This window comes from Gymnoscopelus microlampas (assembly GCF_963454915.1).
Source record: "Gymnoscopelus microlampas genome assembly, chromosome: 16".
NCBI lineage: Eukaryota > Metazoa > Chordata > Actinopteri > Myctophiformes > Myctophidae > Gymnoscopelus > Gymnoscopelus microlampas.
This window is the reverse complement of record NC_139953.1, coordinates 28,254,227-28,275,048: the sequence shown is the minus strand read 5'-3', so window position 1 is coordinate 28,275,048 and position 20,822 is coordinate 28,254,227. Positions and strand designations below refer to the sequence as shown.

The 20,822-nt window shown below is 41.2% G+C and overlaps 2 protein-coding genes across 2 annotated transcripts; both read right to left on the bottom strand.

The window, feature by feature from the left end:
- Positions 1 to 1,167: 1,167 nt before the first annotated feature.
- On the bottom strand, positions 1,168 to 11,437 carry tmed10 (transmembrane p24 trafficking protein 10). Its single transcript, XM_084083417.1, has 5 exons — positions 11,209 to 11,437; positions 9,566 to 9,686; positions 9,156 to 9,229; positions 4,316 to 4,442; positions 1,168 to 2,662 (listed from the first exon to the last, which is right to left on the bottom strand). The coding sequence occupies exons 1-5, from the start codon at positions 11,383 to 11,385 to the stop codon at positions 2,541 to 2,543; spliced, it is 621 nt and encodes a 206-aa protein (XP_083939543.1). The 5' UTR covers positions 11,386 to 11,437; the 3' UTR covers positions 1,168 to 2,540.
- A 6,082-nt stretch (positions 11,438 to 17,519) lies between these two features.
- Positions 17,520 to 20,252, bottom strand: fosab (v-fos FBJ murine osteosarcoma viral oncogene homolog Ab). The gene is made up of 4 exons (XM_084082886.1): positions 19,968 to 20,252; positions 19,223 to 19,441; positions 18,865 to 18,972; positions 17,520 to 18,732 (listed from the first exon to the last, which is right to left on the bottom strand). Exons 1-4 carry the CDS (start codon positions 20,100 to 20,102, stop codon positions 18,049 to 18,051), a joined length of 1,146 nt encoding a protein of 381 aa, XP_083939012.1. The 5' UTR covers positions 20,103 to 20,252; the 3' UTR covers positions 17,520 to 18,048.
- Between the last annotated feature and the right edge of the window lie 570 nt (positions 20,253 to 20,822).

Genomic DNA, 20,822 nt, shown 5'->3' with positions numbered 1-20,822 from the left:
TTCTCTTTTGGGCCTTGAGTCTTGGGACTTAAGCCCCAAAAGAGAAATTTGATGTCTCCGCGGGAGTAATTGGTTCGACTCAAGACTCTTTTGGGTCTTGAGTCTTGGGACTCCAGACTCAAATCCGGGAGCAATTGGTTCGACTCACCTGGCATAAAAGGGGCTCTGAGAGCAGCTTGAGCCATTCATTACTAAACTACAACATGAAGAGACCACCGCTGAAGAATTGATTGATTGATTATACTTGTATATTGTTTTTATTAACGTGTTTCAGTTTTGTAGTCAGTGTAGTGTTGTTAACTTGTTTCCCCTGAGATTTTTCCCCGAGTACCCCGAGGGGGGGATCTCGCCTGCCCTGGGAACGCCACTGTTCCATGAGCTGCTGCAGTGCTGCTTTTCAGCCACAGAGAAGAACACCTGGTTTTGGGCTCCATGATAGGTCAAGTTCAAGGATTCTGCTATAGACTTTCATGGTCTTGTATAGGGATACGTGAAGCCTGGCTTTACCATCCTGGCTTGACACGTTCTAGCTCGACAAAGTCGCTCCTTTTCAGCCTGGCTTGGCGTTCATGGAACGGAATAAACCAGGCTGTACGGACCAGACTTTGTCAAACCTGGATTTGACTTAAATCCAGGCTTATTTAATTCTCCTTTTGTGTAATAGGCGGCAGGTCTACAAATGACCTGGCATCTGTTTACATAACATGCTATCTACATTGCATTTTAGCCTTTGCAAAAGGCTCCATTATGTCTGGAGTTTATCCAGACATAATATACATAAAGCGACAGTAAAAGAATGACATTCCCATTCTCTCAGAAAGAGGGTGTGTGCCAGAATCAAAGAGAGAGAGAGCCCACTCACACCTTCCAACAAAAAGAACAATCAAATACTGCCATTATAATTTATATCAAAAACTCAAGGAACTAGCAAATTAACATGAATGGCTGTGGCTGCATATCAGTGAGGGGTCAATCAAAAAGGGTGGAATCCCTCAAAATAGTAGAAATGGAAGAACAGGAGTTGTCCAGGAGAAATGGTCGAAGAACAGGAGTCTCCTCGTGAAAACAGGAGTTGGCAGGAATGTTATTGCCTTACACAGCACCGTGATTTTCAGCATTAGTGGTCCCAATGGGGGACAAAAGCAAATATTTGAGACATCACCAATGTAAATCCATCCAATATTTTATTGAATAAAAGCCCAACATAAACCTTTACAAAATGTATCAATCAACATAAAAATCATTGTTTGCGCACAACGCGCATGTTCACTGTTAAAAATGTACCCATGACAGATGTCTTAATTAAACCCTGTGAAAAACAATCTGCAATATGTGCAACCACCCATATGCTCGCAATACCCAAGCCTTATAATGAATTCAAAAGAAAACCAAAAAACACACTGGATGGATCAGCAAGTACTGTAATTTTGAATTGATAACCAGGACAAATAATAAAGCATCACCTGTCAATGTATGCAGTATGGTGTTCTCCAGAACAAATTCTACCAACAAATTTGGATACTTAACATGTCCCTTCAAAGCCACAACTTATTCCAACCTGACAAGGGAAAGTTATATTCATTTAACAGCCTGAATGGAATCTTATAAAATGGGCAGAACTATATATCTGGAAATAACTGATAGCTACACATGATGCTGCAAGTTTTTTCCTTAGCCATACTTAGCCCAAGTGGAGAGCATTTTGCCCAAACATTTTAGTTTTTTTGTCAATTGGTGTTGCAAATGTGTTTGAGACACAATATTTATGTTCATCTTTGAAAAGAAGATCTGACCGTGCAATAGTTAATAGAAGTGACCTACTTTTTAAACTAAGGATATCTCTGATAACTTACAAACCCGCCAATACCTGTGAAAGCAAATAAGTAGCATTTACAACATGAAAACAAAACTAAAGACACTGTCAAATTTAGCTAACATATATGCAAATTAGGTGACATAACAAAAAGTCAGTGGTTGCCAATTTCCTCTTCAAAGTAACAACAATCCACCTTGCTATTCAAAATAAGCCTTCACTTGATAAAAAGGGCACCAAGGATCTAGTTTGCTTGGCATGGCAAAGATTTTGTACAACAATAGAAGGGCAATATACATTCTCTCATGGCACATCCATTCAAACTGAGCTCAAAAATCAAACGCACGTAACTGTAACAATTGATTGAAGCAACAGGTTCTTATTCAGTAAGATTCAACGATCAAAACAGTGCAGACAGAAACGTGAGGTAACATAAAAAAGACACATCGCACTTTTGCAGCTAGATGTGTTTCCCATGTCTCATACGTATTCGTATTTTTTTCTACAGCGCTTTTCATGTTTCAGACTACTAAATAAGCAGGTGTATCATGTTCCAGAAGACAACCTTCATACTCTTTCTCTCACACAGCCCTGAAAACTAGAGTCTGAGCCCCTCAACCCTGCTTTGCTGTTGTCTGCTGAAGCTAGTCCAAGGAGGGTGGATGTTGGGATGTATTGACTGACTTGGCAGGCAGCTTTGCCCCTGAGGTAGGAGCTTGTGGCCGCTTTACTCGATCAGCTTCTTCGCCTTGAAGAAGCGCCGCAAATAGAAGACCTGCCAGGTGGCCAGGCCAATGAGACAACACATGGAGAAGATGCTGAAGTACAGCACACGTGTGTTGGTGGACTCTGGGATGGGGAAAGTAGAATAGAAAGTGGCATTAGTCTCACAGGTAGCAGATATAAAGAACCACAAGTGTCACAAAAATCTCTTGGGCAATTCAGATCCTTAGAAAACACAGCACAACCAAGCATGTCAAAGAAATGTCCATAAAAAAAACTGGTGATGTACACAAAATGTTTAGGGATTTTTTTTGTCTGTTTTTTTATTTCAGTACAGGCAACCTGACCAACCTGTAGGGGTTGCTAGTGCATTGCCAGAAATGACCCACCCCTAATGAGTTCCCACCCGCGAATATGGCCAATTGTATTCGTTGGAGCACCCATCCAAGCTGGAGGAACAGTGTAAGCTTTGAAGCCCAATCTCCACAATGATGGGCATGAACTTCATCCCTGTGTGACCCGAACATGTTTAGTGAAAGATCCATGTTGTATCTTTCGCAATTCACTACCTGCCTACAGTCAAAAAACATTCTGAGAAACGCGTCAGCAGGTGAAGCAAGTTTAGACTATGCATATTGGAGAAAATCCTCATTTGCTAACTATAAACATCAAACAGTGAGGGACCCAAAAAAATTATAATCTTGAAAATGGAATCTCTGTGAAGGCAGAATAATATTATTGTGCACAACCATCAAATAAAAGCACATTTAACAGCAGGGAACTCTTAAATGGCTGATGACATAAATGCTGCACAAATGTTTAAGTGTTCCTTGCTGCTAAAGTTTTTTTTTTGTTGCAATGGTTTATAACACAATTAAGTATTGTTCTGCATTCAAGCTGCTTCCATTTTTTATTTCTGTCAAAACTATAAACATGACTACAACACAAGACTGACAACTGTGCAGGTATCTTAAAGGTATTGTAGGGAACATTAAGCCTAAATTTAAAATATATATATATATATATATTTTGCATTTTTCCCCCCTCTATCAGCCACTATATAATGATGCTGGGGTGTTTTCCTTCATTGAAACACAGTCCTCCTTCTGAAATCCGCATTTTCCCTAATGTTTATGTGTTCTATGTTTATGTCCGGGACGTAAATTAACGCACGCATGTGCGCGTCCGTGTCCGTATGAACGTTTACTTTCGGTTTTAAAACGCTCTCAAACTTCGTTTTTGAGGCACAGAATTTACTTTTAAGATAGCGTGTGGATAGAATTTAGTTGTTTAACTTCATATATGTGGTCAATTTATCATGAAAGAGCCTATTTAAAAATAAAAATTCAGAGAACCAGCAGGGCGGGAATTTCCGCATATTGTATCCCAATAAAGCAACCTGTTTTGGGGCACCATCCCTTAAAAAGTACCTCGCTATGGAACTCCCTCCTGCGTCACCCCCTGGTGGTCGGGGAAAAGTACTGCTGGTGTTTATTTACCTCTGAACTCCCCCGTATACCTTTAAGCCCAGTCCAGACCAACAAGACAACTTGCACCTTGCAACAGAATCCTAAAACTGTGGTTTGCAACGTGATAAAACTGTACAGTCCAGTCCCAGGCGCTAAGCTACAACCAACTTCCGTTTACACAGCAATGGTAATGTCGCAGTCCCTCCGGGATATTGGGATATAAAGAGCAGATGGGGTCTTTCACAAGAAAAATGTTTGAGAACCGCTGCTGTACAGTTGGCGCATGAGTCTAACTGCATTGTTTTCATACCATTGGTATCTCGCATCTCTTCTTCCCTCTTCTTCATGTAAGCAAAGTCATTGACGATGGACTCCGATAGGTCCTCCAACCGCCTCAGCTCCACCTCCAGAGGCTTCAGTTTTTCTACCTTGGCAATCTGTTAGGACAGAGGACGTTATAGAATTTATTTGATGAATCTTATGTCCCTATTTATATTTTGTAGTACAACAGTGTTGCTTGATAGAAAAATAACAATCTTCACCAGAGCAGTTGAAAATTCAAGTCAGGTTTGTGCATCCCTAAAGCACATCATTGTATGTATACTAATATTAGTTAATACTTATGTTTGTTACCCTTTTAATCTAGCCCCTTTTAACTGTTATAACTTGAAAAATCTAATAACAATTCTATAGAACAGGGAGGATATATATTACAAGAGGGACATTTGCCAACAAGAAAATTCCCTATGCTGCTATGACTCTCTTTGTCCAGTAAGGGTCTCTCTTGCACTGGGCAGTACCAGTTGACATGTTCAGTAAGTGTCTCTCTTGCACTGGGCCGTAGCAGTTGACATCACAAAATAATATATCCTCCAATCACATCCTCTATGGGAAGGCCAGAATCAATAAACAGTAGTTTGCGTTTGTCTTGGTAAAGTTCATGTATTGTTCTGTTCAAACAATATGCGAGAGACAGAGATTCTTGCAAACATGTTAAGCCTTATTTTACACTTAGTCGCGTGGCGAAAATAGCCGATCTACAGGCTCACAATGCGTCACATTGCAACATGTTGTGAGCCTGTAGATCGTCCATTTCTAAAAATCATTTTATGCCCAAAATAGGGACGCCAGGTTTAAAGTGATTCACCAGTCTCCTCCTGCTACTACACTGCGTATGATTACACTGACGCTCATTCACAGACGTATTTGCCACCAACAGACAGCAGAGGTTGCCCACACTCAATTGTTCTCTGAACTCTCGCTGCCCACACAGATACTCGGTAGAACGGCTGAGCATTTTTGTGCACTGCAGTGTACGCAAATACGTGCGTGCTTGTGAGTGGGTGGAGGGTGATTCTCTCAGCTCCTAGCTTTGCCTTTCTACACAGTAAAATCCCCAGTGTGCATATGACTCAGAGTGTACGGAATGGCTACATTTGTAAATGCTCAGAGTTATAAATGGATGAATTAACACTGAGGATTTTTACTGTACACTTATTGTAAAAAGTCTTCTCTCAGTATCTCTGACGCAGCTACCGTTCCAGGTAATCATAAGAAGTCTGTTCTCAAAATGAACTCTGTAACCTTGAGGACTGAAAATGATTAATTAAAACAATTCTTCTAGCATTTTTGCCCTGATGAAGACCTTCCGAGGTTGAAACATGTTGGCAGCTGCCTTTTAATAAATAAAGGCTGTTCCTCCTTTTTACTCCTGAGTGCCCGGATTGTCTGTTGCTTTTTCACATGTTTTGATCCGGTTTGATCAGTGAGCACCATTGACACTTTTTACTTTAGTTACCTTTTTATATCTACTGTGAGCACGTGGTTGTTCTTGTTTTTTCGATTGTCCTTCCATTACACATTGGGAATATGTGAGCTTTTATTACAAAAAAAAGTTTTCAAATGTTATCAAATATAATAAATAAATACACAAATAAATAACTCCATCTTTTGGGACAGACTGTCTTAATAATACGTTTTGTTTTTGTTGGATTTTAGTCATCTAGTCACTATTTTCTCCAATTCAAATACAGAATACCATTACAGATCTGCAACTGTTTCATTACAACATAGCAGGACAAGACTTGCTATTAGGAAAGGATTTCAGGTTATGTGAAAAGTAAATAACTTGACACTTACCCTGAGAAAATAGGTTGCTAATGATATCATTGTGCTTTCAGCACAACTTATAAAAGTGGTAGGTGGTCAAACCAAACAAGCAGACCTGTTTTTGAGAGACTTTAATAAAAGTCTTATTCGACCATTATTTGAGTAAATAAGCTTCTACCGCTAACAGGTGGCACACACACACAATGTCGGTTCCAAAAAAAACGTTTTTGCATACTTTGATTTGAAAGAATATGAAAAAGTTGCATGTAGGTTGTGTCCAATCAAACTTGCATGCTACTAATAGTTTACCTGAAGTCAGAAACTCCAAACACCTGGACCAGGGCATGAACCATCAAGGCAAAGTAAAGGGTGAATTATATTTGGTCTCGTACCGGTGTCACACACTGAAAATAACGAATCTACAAGCTCACAACTTGTTGCAGCGCAATGCTTTGCGAGTTTGTAGATTTGTTATTTTCAGTGCATGACACAGCACACAACCAGGCATAACGCTGGAGGTAACCAAACGCAACCCAACCCCATTATTAACTTGTTTACTGCATCCCAGTCGATCTGAGAAGAGAACCCTCACGCAAGAGCTACCACTCAGATTTGTTAAAGGTAAAGGCTTAAAAAAAATGATGGCTTGCCCTACACTGAAAAAACAATGCATCTGGGGAGGAAAATGATAATGTCAAGGTTGGAGGTGGAGCATTTTTAATGTAATGACGGCAGCATACATTTTAAAATTTGATTTGAACATTATATAAAGCATTTTAAATGGCTTGTATATACTCTCAAACTTTTTCAAACTTAGTTTGGCTTTACAGATTGAAATGTGTTCGTTTTGGCTGTTCCCTCAATTTTAGATTGGTTGGTGGCAGAGCATGTGAGCGGAGCGGAGCGACGCGATTTTGACGTGAGCGCGGAGCTGGTTATAAAAAGGTTGGAGCGCTACTCAGAGCGAGGACCGCCTCCCGCTCCAGGCCGCCCTCGCGGGGGCCGCGCACCGAATGTTTGAGCATGCCCGGTCGCACGGACTCAGAGACACACAGACATCCGCAGTGCACAGCGCACCGAGATGTCATTAGAATTTCTACTTTCTTTTTCTTTTCTTTTTTTTTTACTGTTGAGCGACCCGGTTTGAGCGGAGCGTGGAGCGAGATTTGCGCAAATCAACGTGAGCGAGGAGCGACGGGGAGCGGAGCGGGGGGGGTTTAACATGAGCGAATAGCGAGCGGCATTTCAGCCCCCTGGAGCGCGGAGCGGCATTTTCACCCGCTCCGCTCCGCTCACATGCTCTGGTTGGTGGATATAAAAACACTGTCAGTGAGATTAGTCACTGCACCAATCCGTACACATTATAGAGCTTTTTATAACGTCTTAGCTCTGATAGTAAGTTAGTTAAAATCACCATATTACCGTTGAAGTAAACATTATCGGTGAACTTCCCTTTAATCGGTGATATCTGAACAGGCCTAATGTGCTTTGAGGCATCACTTCAGCAAAGCTATAATAGTCAGAGGAATCTATAGAAATGCTGAATCACCACATTTATGATACAGACCTAAAAGTTACCTACTCTTACCACAGTGATGCAGTCTCCTACATCATAAAGATGGTTTAAAATTGAGATGCAAGATAAGCCTACAGTATCACATTAGAGTAACAGTGTAACACTGTTGTCTTACCAACTACGCATTCTCATATACATAACCATGTTTATACTGTACATAAAACATGTTTTTTGAATTTTGGCCACAGGATTCATTGACTTGGTGGCCAGTGCTTTTTTATATATATATATATATATATATATATACATATACATATACATATACACACACACACACACACACACACACACACACACACACACACACACACACACACACACACACACACACACACACACACACACACACACACACACACACACACACACACACACACACACACACACACACACACACACACAACTATAATTCTAGTAACCTCTGTCTGTTTGTAGTGGTGAGTGAAGCTACCCGGTTCTCCTCAGTGGCTGGACCAATTGCTCTGATTTTGCACACAGCCATTGACCATTACCATCTGAACTTAACTGTGAAGCCCGTTTTTCAATTTCACCAAATCTCAGCTGTTTATTAACGTTTTTGTGTAAAAGAATGTCGCCATGGTTACGGGGCTGCCCAGCAGTGGGATGGCCCCGCGAGCTATGGGACGAACTGCCTCCCGGGTTGCCAGATCATGTGCGTATATCCCCCCACGGATGCGTCGACCGGGTATGGTCTAGTCCTACTATAATTCTAGTAACCTCTGTCTGTAGTGGTGAGTGAAGCTACCCGGTTCTCCTCAGTGGCTGGACCAATTGCTCTGATTTTGCACACAGCCATTGACCATTACCATCTGAACTTAACTGTGAAGCCCGTTTTTCAATTTCATCAAATCTCAGCTTCTTATTAGCGCTTATGTGTCAAACAATGTCGCCTCCCGGGTTGCCAGATCATGTGTGCATATCCCCCCACGGATGCGTCGACCGGGTATGGTCTAGTATATATAATGTGTATAGTTTTTCTTTAAATACATCTATCTCTATAGATAAATATCTTATCCCTCGATAGAAACTCTGTCTATTTAGGCTGTTCTCCTAGTTCCTACAAATTCCATGATGTGGGCAAGCACCTGGAATTGCAATTTGTGATGCAATTAAACATTTTCTAAAGTCTGAAGAATTTTGTTGTAAACACGGTGAACAAGAACAATGTCAAGGCCACCAAGGGTAATGGCTAAAACCCAGGAGGTGAGGGGTAATTCTGACATCTGTGATTTTCCCCACCAAATTCGAAAGCTTAATTTATACTCTGTTGTGCACGATAGTGCCATGCACTGAAAACGCGCCACGGATGCAAGCTTGAAGATCGGCTAGTCACAGAAGACTGCTTGTGACTGTCAGATTCACAAGCTCCAGCAATAATTTACTAATTAAGCGCTGAACAGAGGTAATGTGTCATAAATGGTCTACCTCTACAAGTTTTACTCACTTCTTCATAGTTTTTGGCCTCCACACCATGCTTCATGTCCAGATTGACCAGCTGGTCAGGGACCCTCCCGGTTCCTGGTTGACAAGAACAAATTCACTGTTAGGCTAGGTCTAATCAGCTGGAACTGTCAAAGAAACGGAGTTATATAACATATGTATACCTCAAATTCAGCCAAATCAAATTACCATCACTTCACAATAAAATTGTGAAAAGATGTATCACAAAAACAGTTGCAAAATACATTGTTAAAACTGTCTATTGTGTGTCTGGATAGCATGTGACAAGCTTGCTCACCTTTTGATACTCACAGATGGGGGCATAATGGTGCATGATACATTTCAAATAGGGACTCAAAACAAAAATGGGCAGTTTTCTTGGCGTGAGCTTCCTGGTTCAGTTAGTGTACTTACCCATAGGCGATTTGCTCTCAAAGCACACCTCGAACATGTCATAGTCCTCTGTGGTGAATGCGAACTTCCCTTTTGTTGCATCTTCCTTTGAATAAAGCGTGTGGCTTGAGGAATCTGTGATCTGTAACGCAGAGGACATCGATGATAACGTCAGGTGGCATACTATTAAACGTGTACTCTAAAACATCAGGCCAGGACAATTAACAACCTCAAGCATGTATAGTGAGCTGATTTCCAGACATGTAAATGAGAACAGTATCTTAGAAAAGATCACCTGCACTCACTTGATCCTTTTAGGATTTCTTGTTTATTTAGTCATAAGCCCCAGCAGCAGATCATAATGTTCTGTATGATCTTTTCTAAGATAGTATTTCTGCCAGAACCATGCACCCGATACACGCGAACTGTGAACTATTCTTCTGATGAGTGCCCACCTCTCTCTTTTTCAATTTAATGAAAATGTATTGATTGATTGAATACTTTGTAAACAGTACATCAGTGGCACGATTTCACAATGATTGTTAAACGGATAACCCTAGGGGTTTGTTTCCATTGTAGTCCTGAGTATTCAATTCAATTCAATTCAGAACAACCATCCTATGTGTATCAGCTCTAGAAACATCTGCTACTGCCCATGTCAAACAGATACATCAGTACCCACGTGCATTTGACAATCAAAATGTAACAGAAACTTTTTTCCTCCTTTTTTATTAGGATGTCAGATGGGCCACTCTGATGAAATACGAGCATCTGTGTTTTATCAGTGGCAGCGTCTCGGCTAATGTGCTAATTGTGCTAACGTGTGACTGCAGCTCAATGGGGATTCATTGGGGAGGATAAGACTGACGTGTAACATCTAGAGCAGCAGCATGGACTAGTCGCTTGTGCCTTAAACAGGATGGTCTTAGTTGGAAATCGAACAACACACACACACACACACACACACACACACACACATGCACAGATAGATAAGCACGTGTGTTCGTTCGTGAAGTCTATGATACTTTGATATAAAAGTAAAACTAAAATATACGGAAATCAATCTCCGTTTAGCAGCAGATGCTATTTTTTAATTTATTTATTTTTGGACAAAATGTCAACATTATAATTACAAATAACAGGACAAAATGCAGTTACAAAATTGGAAAAATAAAATAAAGAAAGCAAAAATAAAATAAGCTCGAGGTGATAGACTTCAGGCAATAGGAAGACTTGCCACTGGGCCCCGTTCAGTTTCCTCGTTAGCTTAGCTTAGCTAACAGGACAACAACAGCTGTCACTTAGTGCTTTATTGTTCTTGCCCGGCGGGGTCCAGATTAAGGCCAACCAAAGTCACAACAAATCAATGCATTTTACTGTCTAACAGTTCCCCATCACCATAACAATACAAACAGAGACACACTGTGAAGACCTGGAGCTCTTGCTTTCCCTGCGGGGCCTTCTTCTCTCAAAGCCAGCCCCGGTGTTTGTGCTTCCTCGTACGGTGGCGTCGCGCGGCGGGGAAATGGCCAATCTACAAGCTCACAAGGCGTCTATGTCGCGACGCTTTGTGAGCTTGTAGATCGGCCATTTCCCCGCCGCGCGACGCCACCGTACGACGGCGTATATTAGCAGATGCTACCTGATGATGAGGCTTTGCTCACCTTCAGGTTGGTCTTGGTGTTGGACTGCTCGCTGATCTCGTACTCCCCCGTGACCAGCACGTCCTTGTGGATCTCCTCCCGGAGGCACTTCCTCGAGTTGACCGGCAAGAAGAACGAGATGGAGAACACCGATTCAATGAGAACCGGTAACAGCAGTAGTGCGGCGAGTCGGGCCATGGCTGCTGCTGCTACCAACCAACCAACCAAGAAACCAACCAACCCGGGCCAGCCAGCAAAGCAACAGTACTCCGTCTGCGGATGTTTGTGTGTTGTCTGGGTCGCTCTCTAGCACCAACGCTGGCACGGAGGATGGATCGCACTCAGTGCTGTTTCAGTGTTGCTTTTTTTTGCTATTTGGTAAAGGTACGGTGTCACAAAACGAATGCAGAAAAGGTGGGCACTATGGAAATCTGGGAACAATATTTTTGGGGAAGACTGAGCACAAGGGAAGAGTTGGCACCATTGAGGAAAGGTGGGCACCGGGAAAACTGGGCACTATGAAGAGTGGACACTTATAGGGGATTGTGGGCACTTTGGGGTGGAGAAGACTAAGAGTGGGGACTAGGGGGATCTGGGCACCAGGAAGACTAGGCACCTGGAAGACTGGGCAACTGAATTAGGATTTGTGGATTTAAATAAAAACTTTACATAGCATGCTGCTTTGTTGATGGTAAGTTATATTTAACCCAGATTTCCCTAGTGCCCACTCTTCTCCACCCCAAAGTGCCCACTCTTCCAGGTGCCCAAATTTCCTTAGGCACCAAAACATTCTGGGCACTAGGGAAAACTGGGCACCTGGGAAGAGTGGGCACTGCCGTTCCTGTTACCCACAAAACCGCACAAAAAGATTGGAAATTTGTGTTTGATAGATTATTTCTCTGTCACAATGATTTGTGGCAATGTAAAATGATGATGGAATAGAAAAAAAGAACACACACAAATAGACACACAGGGCCAAACAGGATCTTTTTATTGGTTAATAATAATTAGTTAGTAATCATTGCTATAGACTAGAGTATTTGTTCATTAACAGGGGTGTACATTTTGAGATGGGTTGCCAATTTCATCCTTTCAGGAGAGAGAGCCCATTTATCAGCTTCAATTTGATATTGTTCCAGTTCCAATTTTGTCTTCATTTTTTTCGTATGTTTCATCACTTCCAAGTTCACTTGTTTATCCTGTATCCAGTATGAGTTCTCTCTCCTGATTGGATCAACTTGGTATCATGACCTGAAAGTGTATTTGTATCAGAATGTAGAGCCCTTTTACTTTTTTTTTTACTCTTTTAGTTGTATGCATTGCATATGTACAAAATAAGATCAAGTGATTTAATCTGTGACATCACACTGTATAACGATCATCACACAGAAATAAGGAGATAAATGGCCAGATGGTTTGGTAGATTTCCATGCTGAGACACTGGAGTCTAGAAACACAGTAGAAAACAGTTGCCTAACTTGCCATTGATGGGTCACAGAATAGCATAATAGCAGCATAACAGCGCACACCAGCAATACATTCTGTGCTCTGAACTAACTCTCGTCCCACATCACTGTTGGGGAATAAGAGTGGGATTATACCATTTCATTTGCCAAGGGCAGGGCTGTTCCTCATTGACAACGATGTTAATATATTAACTTGATAAACTGCTATTTTTCTTTTTCTTTGTGAATGAGCTAATATGTAATGTGATAAACTTACATCTAACCTTGGGTAGGGGCATCAACCCTTGCCTATGTCTTGGGCTGATAAGCATCACTATACAGTATAATGTAGATGTACACATATTATATATATCAGCTAAATAATTTGCCATTCTCAAACACTATTTGAATTTGACTCAGTATTATGATCCCAATCCCATAAGTGCAGAACCTTGTAATCAATGCAATACTAAATTACACAATTTGTGTGGAGTAAATCTAGATTTTTTAAATGTATTTTATTATCTGTTAGTGAGGATATTTTTAAAAATCCCAAAGCTATATTCTTCTGTCAGCAGTGAAGGGATTACCCAACAACATGTGACAGTGTCCAGTTTCCAGGGAAACATTGCTGATCCCATAAGACAAGAAGAGGATGCCTGCTGCTGCCAAGTGACCATTACCAAACAGAGAAATCCCTCATGTATTGTTTCTTATTGCGTCAAATCACCCCTAAGAATAGCATGTCACCCACACTAACATGCTTCTGATCTATTACATGTGGCAATTTGTTTTTACATTTTATTTTAAAGAAAAAACATTTGTGTTGTGCATTTCTTTCAAGATAATGCCATATTTAATGTTCATGGAATTGTTTCTGTTTTAAAATTAATGAATGTTCTCCCCTTCCTTACACTCCAACTGTATTGTGCTGGCACTTTCATTTATTTTTGAGTAACCTTCAAGCCACTATTATGACCATTGTATTTTATAGGGGTGAGACAATTGGCAGGCCAATCCGAATGGAACTGCAGTATATCACCTCGGTGATCAGCAACCTCAGTAATGGTGATAAGGTTTACAACCTCTTGACGTCAATAGGTGTGTCAAAGATTACTGAATGTAACACTTCCTGGGTAGAGCAGAGAGACTGACAAGCACATTTGTCAGAGGGAATTTCAGGACACTGTCCACCTTCAAAATTGGAGGTGATTGGACATAATATCCTATCACAGTCCCTGTATGAAGGATTTATGTATACAGTACATCTGTCTTCTATTATGAGAAATGCTCTGATGGCACAACACCTGAGATGGTATATGAATATATGCCATGTTTCTTGAGTATGTGAATAGACAAGCATTGGAATAATTGGGAAATATTTGGGAGTAAAAATCTGCAAACACTTAATATAATTTGCTATTTGCTTCAGTAAATGCATACTTTCTGTTTTTGTACAGAAACTGACTTACAGTGTAGTATCACTTTGACAGACACACATGCACAATGGCGAGACAGGGAGGTATTTATGGATTTCTAAAGCATTCACATCCTCTCTCTCTCTCTTGCGAGCTAAGTGGTGCCAGAAGATGGGTTTTCATGAATATGAAGCTGATCCAAACTGAGCACTTGCTGTCGTAACATGGAGGCGAACTCCAGGCTTTCGTCACCGCTGCATTCAAAAATATATCCACTCAGTGTTCTCTTAAATGATATCCACTCAGGCTTCTCTTGCTATTCTCTCTCACTTCTTCGCTGTGCCCCTCTATTCCTTGTATACCCCTTGCCTTTCTCCCCCTCCCCTCTCTCCACTCCTGTTTTCCTCCTCTCCTTTTCTCAAGCATACGCTGCCTGCTTCCCCTGGGTTGCAGCACCGACGCAGGTTGGCGTCACAGTGTTCTAATTTTACTGCTGTTGATGCTGATGTTAAAAGAAGCAATGGGCACCTGCTATTTCTGCTGCCCACCCCCCACCCCCATTTCCCAGGGGCTGGCAAAGAGGTATTAATAGAGTTTATTAGACACTGCATGATTGCACATAGAAGTGTTGTTGAAGGAAAAGAGGGAAACGGAGGCAAGTACTCAAAATCCCGCTGTTATGATTGGTTATAAAACTAGCAGGTATAAGCCATTTGTTTTCTGTCTAACACATGTTGATTGGATTACGAGGAGAGTTTGAGTTCAAATTATGTTAGAGGATGGACTGTGTGGACGATTATTGATTGCTGCAATAATCAGAAAGTGATTGATGTTTTTTGAGTGTTGTGTAAATGGATGTTGAAACAGCCAGAATGAGGAAATTGCGATGACGGATTTCCGTCCTCGGCGTCCTGTCCTGCCCCTCCTTCTCACGCAAATAAAACGTATTTCCTGGGAAGAGTTATTGAGAGTTCAGTTATAGGGACAAAACCTATTGGTCAAATATCACTTTATATCATGGGTCTTCAACAGTGGGTCCGGGACCCCTAGGGGGTCCTCAGAGTTACTACAAGGGGGCTGCCAAATCTTTGTGTGATAGGAACTTTTTTTTACCCTAGCATCCCTATTCTGGGGGGGGGGAACATTCGCTGAAAATAGCCGATCAGAATTTGTTGCCAAGTTTACACACCTTGGCTAATACAATTTTAATATTTCTTACAAAGTAACAAAACAAGTAGATTCACAAAGCAAGGTAATTGTCAGAAGATCCTATTTTCACTTAAAAATATGTATTGGTGTGTTACTTTTATGCTCAACGGACACTAAATAGTCTTAAATATTAATGTTATGACAAGTAATGACATGTCTATTTGGCAAAAATTCTAATGGGGATGTTCAAAGTTTCCTGTGACAGTTTCCTTCATGATGTTTGTAATGGAAGTAGCCTGCAGTCACACAAGGAAACTCCTTATCACATTTAAAGATTATTATTTGTATCAGTGGGTTTAAGTCCCTCAAGCTTATGTTATGTGCGGATTGTTTTAAAGCCAATTAGTACCAAGACACTTTGATGGAATGTTTGTTTTGTGACCCAGGGTTTCCTTTCCTAAACTATACAGTTTAGCATCAGCCTGATGGAAAAGATTAGAAGAAAAAAAAAAAAAACTTTTTTATCACCTTTAAGTTTGCCCAAATTGAAATAATAGTGTGTTGGCCCGGCCGTTTCCCTTTCCCTGAAACAATATTTCAGAAAGGTATGGTTAGATAAAGCTGGCTAATTCCACATTTTAGATTAGGCACTTTATTGAGCCCAAAGGGTGAAATACAGTTATTACAGCAGCCAATACATAAAGGAACATAGGCTACAGGTGGATACAAAAGTGTCCATGCAAGACAGAAGGATCAAGCACAATAACTTATAGTCAACACGTCTAATCAATATTTACATGACAAACCCCAGACCTACAAACATTTGATAATGTGTAGTGGTAGAGTCTTAAGTCTTTGGAACGAGGGACCCCTACACTGTTATATAGCCTTTCTGATTATGCTGTAGGGCCTACAGCATAATCAGTAAGGCTATATAATAGTGAATTAATAGCGTATACTACCTACCATACATCCATGGAGCATATTTGTATATCAGTTAGTATCCAGTACAGTACATACAGTACAGTAGACCTACAAACAATGTAGAATACTAGTAGGTCCTCAATTTATATTGATACAGTGTATGTTCATGTTCAAGTGCCATATTGTCCGTGTGCAATGTAGGCTACACAGTAGTCCTTCCATGATACTACTGTGCAAATACTGTATCATAGCTAATAGATAGAATATAATTTACAGTAGGCCATTATAAACGCATTTCACAACCCAGGCCTAAATATTATAGCCTACAACGTTTTTAAATGTATAATGACTTAAGGAGGAGAGGACTGTTATACCCTAATTCGATCATAACCATATGTTTAAAGGGAATGTATAGGCCTATAGTTTTCTTGAAATTAAAAATAAATTAAAAGCTGCAGCCGTGCATAGCCTATATAGCCTAATTTGGATTTGCTCGTAAAGGACGTTTTGATTCACAGATGGATCAACCTGATCAACAGAAAATCAGTAGGCCTAGTGTCAAAAGAGAGCAGTCAGCGACACTGATACTAGCGTTGCCATATTTTGTGAGAGAAATAAGCAACCAGGTCTAGGAAAACAAGCCCAAAGGAAGCAACTTAGGTCACAAGAGCACTTTAAACCGTCGGCTATTTAAAATAGCCAGATCTACAAGCTCACAACGCACAATGCAACGTGTTGTGAGCTTGTAGATCTGCTATTTTCAAAAACTCTTGCAATAAAATGTGGAATATTTGGGATATTTTTTGAAACATTCTTTAACAACACAAATGCTCCCTGGGCACAAAACATTTTCATGAAAATATTTGAGAACCACTGGTTGAACTAATAACTAAAACATGTTGGAAGCTAAGCCTAATAATAAGCAACTACACTTTGGAAACAAACACCACAACTAACAATATTTACAAGCAACCTTACAGAAAAATAAGTCGCTTATAATAAGCCGACATGGCAACGCTGCCTAGTCGTAGCAGAAAGAAACAAGATGTAGCGACAATCTAAATTTGGGCACGGAAGTAAAACGTAATCGCGCTAACGTTGCAGAGTACAAATGGAAAAGAACGCATTGACGTGCGACGCCTGGCCTGACGTAAATAACCATGGCAACAGACGGAACAGTAAATAGAGCCAATGGAGGTGCGAGGAAAATGTAGACCACTCGTCTTTATGGAGAGTAATTTTAGGCATTCTTTTAATTACCCTATTGAATGTGTTCCAACTGCTATTCTGCCTTAGTTACATATCTGTGCAGGCAAGAGCTTGGGGGGAGGCAGACAAGTGTGTAAGAAAGTGTGGAATGAGCGAGGGAAGAAAAAAGATTAGACAAAGCAAATCATTGAATTTAAACATTACTATTTTTTTTATTTACAGGTTTCGGAAACAACATTCAATGTTTTCCTTGTTATTCTTTATGTAAAAAAATAAATTTAAATTTTAAAAAATAAATACAGTTTTCACAGAAAACTTCATACCATAACAAAGACCACTCAAACCATGGATAGATAGATAGCACATCACTTTTAAATCACATTGTACAATACTCTCACAAACCATCAACCAGAAAGAAATGGATCAAGATATAGTGTAACTATTGCTCTGAACACAGCAACAATACAACAACTTTGTCATCTAGCACCATTACATCAGATATTAAATAAATCTATTTGTAAACATAAAAACTATTAGGTGGTATTAGTTAAACATGCTTTGACTTGCTACATAGTTGAAATAGGCAAGAATATTTAAAGGCAAATAAAATAAACATTTTGCTAGTCCAATCCATAGCCCTGTGATCTGCACTTCAACCTCTCATACTTGAAGTAAATGTGCTTTTATTAGGAAGTACTATTGTCGTGGAAGAGTCCTCAAAGGGCTAGTAGGGTTGGTGAGCTGAGGGAGTCGGAGGACTGGTCATTGCTGCTGCTACCTCTCCTGTGGGCCACGGCACAGGTGGGGAAGGTGTCGGCCTCGGGATAGGTGAATGCAAATGAAGACGTGTATGTGGTGCAGCTCGGGGTGCAGGTCACCACGGGTGTGCACAGGGGCTCAAAGTCAGTGGTGCCGGCCGAGGTGTAGAGGGGCTCCCAGTCCTGGGTGGTGTACAGGCTGCTGGACAGGTCCACCTCTGGCACTGACCGGACCGTTTCCATCTCTACTTTGGTCAGCAGGTCTAGAGATTCCTCCAGGGCTGCAGTGTCCAGGTCGGTCAACCTGACCGTGCTGTTGGGGTCTGCGGTGGTGGACAGGATGGAGATATTGGAGAAGATTGAGTTGGAGGTGGAGGTGAAAACTGACTGGTGGGCTGTGCTGGCGCACGATTCCACTGAAACGGGGGAGGTCTGAGTCTGCATGGAGACCTCAGTGGTGTTGGAGCTGCAGGAGTGGGCAGGGGAAACTGACATGACCGGGAAAGTGATGTCCAAGTCTGAGGGGATCTTGCAGATGGGCCTGTGGGCCGCAAGAATGAACTCCAGTCGCTCTTTCTCCTTCATAAGGTTAGCAATATCATTCTGAATGTTGGCCTTCTCATCCTCCAGCTCATCAGTTTCCTGTCAAGACAGAGAAAAGGAGGACATTCATTTGGCTGTCGGAAAACACTGCCATTGGCAGTTGAACACATGAAGTCTTATGATGAATGATGTTGCATTATTTTAGCTACATTATATTAGTAAAATACTTACAGCTTGCAGTGTATCTGTAAGCTCTCTCCTCCTGTTGCGGCATTTGGCGGCAGCTTGCTTGTTTCTCTCTCTGCGGACTGTTCTCTTCGCTTCCTCCTCAGCTGAAACCTATACACAAAAAGAGGACATTAAGTCTCCAGTCAGTCTTTAATGTATGTAATAACTAATGCATAATAACTAATGCATAACAATGCAGAGGACTCTACTTGTTATGCTACAATACTAAGTAAAATCCTGCGTTCATTTAAAAATGTGTAACTCTTCAGTGTACAAATGTACATGTGTGCACTCTCAGAGTTAAATGAATACTCAGGATTGTACAGTGTAATTTAAGTCATTAGGATGGGATGACAATTACCTGGCCTGATCTGCCCTTCTTGTTGTAAGCCCTGGATGCAGGGGACTTCATTGCTGATGTGGAGTAAGCTGGGCTGGGGCTGGAGCTGTATGGGTGAACTCTATTGGAAGGGGCAACTGAGGAGAAAGGCTGAACCATCCACTGGAGATCTGGACTTGCGGAGATGGCCGTGACAGTGGGAACAAAAGAGGCACTTGATGATGTGAGGTCAGTGAAATCCTGTAAGGAATGAAGAAAGAATCATCAGCACACTGAGCACATGAGGTAGCAGTATGATACATATTAATGAAGTAGGCAGTCAGTCAGTCTATAAAAAGCATAAGAATGTATAAATATCCCTGTGATGTAAGCCGTGACGTTACACCTCTCTCTGGAGGTTCCACGTGAATAAATGAACAAGTCCCTGCTCTGGTGCAGAGCAAATCTAATAGGCTACATGCAATCATTATTATTATAAAGATGCTGTTACATTCAATAGGTGTTTTGGATGTTGCATAGCTTGCATGCTAAGCATTAAGCAATAATAATATAAGAGAGACAACTATGGCCCTCAAAGTGGGGTCTAGGGACCCTCAGGGTTCCTTGAGGGGGTTCCAAATGGACCCTTTACAGGTCGGTAACTCTGAGAGTTATGGGGGTCCTTGAAATTGAAGGCTAGAGAACCACTGATCTATGGGATGGGATCTATATTCTGAATTTGCCCCTTACAATGCAAGTGTCATTATATTTTGAGTAGTAAGCCTACCTGAGACTGGGGAGACCCGAGATCCGAGTAGGATCCAGCTGGTGACGGATAGTATCCCAGGTTATGATCACCGGCCGGGGAAGCGGTGCTACAGCGGGAAGAATCGCAATCCGTGTTGAACGCGGTGAACATCATGTTGTTTACGGAAGCGAAACAAACTCGTAAAGAAAGTAAATCCCAAAAAGCTGTCAGGAAATCCCTTTTAGGTTTGTAAGTAACTCCCGAGTGCTGAGCTGAGCTCGTTTCGCTATGTCCTTCCTATTATTGTTCTCTCTAGAGTTGCTGAAAGTTTGACTGTTGAGTCTGACAGCTCCGCCGAGCTTTATAGGAAAGGATGGGGGCCGGGTAATGACGTGAACAAGGGGGGCGTGCCTTCATCAGAGGGCTCTGGGCTTCATCCGAAATCACAAGGCAAAAAACACATAAAAGAGAGAAAAAGATAGAAATACATGCCCAAACCACGAATTGTGTCGTTTCTTGCTAAATATATTATCATTCAATTAATGTACCATTGTCTGTATATCGAAAGTAAGATTTAGAATTGTTTGTCGAGACCCGAGACCCGCCCACAACAGAGGGGGAACCTTCCAGAAACAGGGGAATCCTCTTCGTCATTTACCATATATGGTGCATCCTGTAAAAAGGGGCGGACCTTACGGGAAATGTAGCCTATGCACCGTCCGACCTAACAGCGACATGATGTAAGACAACAAACATAGAAGCTGCTGTGAAAACATGGGATAATAAATAAACAACAAAGAGACACAGCGTACAATAAAGAACAAAAAGGTCATGTGTTTATGCAGACTTGCCTATCTTGGTGTCTGGGTTTAAGAAAATGATTTTAAAAATGCC

Bases quoted from the DNA above. Each gene is read 5' to 3' on its own strand.
- tmed10 (XM_084083417.1), bottom strand. From the start codon at position 11,385: ATGGCCCGACTCGCCGCACTACTGCTGTTACCGGTTCTCATTGAATCG. The intron at 9,230-9,565 runs GTAAGTACACTA...CTTGTCAACCAG, and splicing joins TGAGAGCAAATCGCCTATGG to GAACCGGGAGGGTCCCTGAC. The intron at 2,663-4,315 runs GTATGAAAACAA...TCCCCATCCCAG, and splicing joins AGAGATGCGAGATACCAATG to AGTCCACCAACACACGTGTG.
- fosab (XM_084082886.1), bottom strand. From the start codon at position 20,102: ATGATGTTCACCGCGTTCAACACGGATTGCGATTCTTCCCGCTGTAGC. The intron at 18,973-19,222 runs GTAATTGTCATC...TTTTGTGTATAG, and splicing joins AGAAGGGCAGATCAGGCCAG to GTTTCAGCTGAGGAGGAAGC. The intron at 18,733-18,864 runs GTAAGTATTTTA...CTGTCTTGACAG, and splicing joins TTACAGATACACTGCAAGCT to GAAACTGATGAGCTGGAGGA.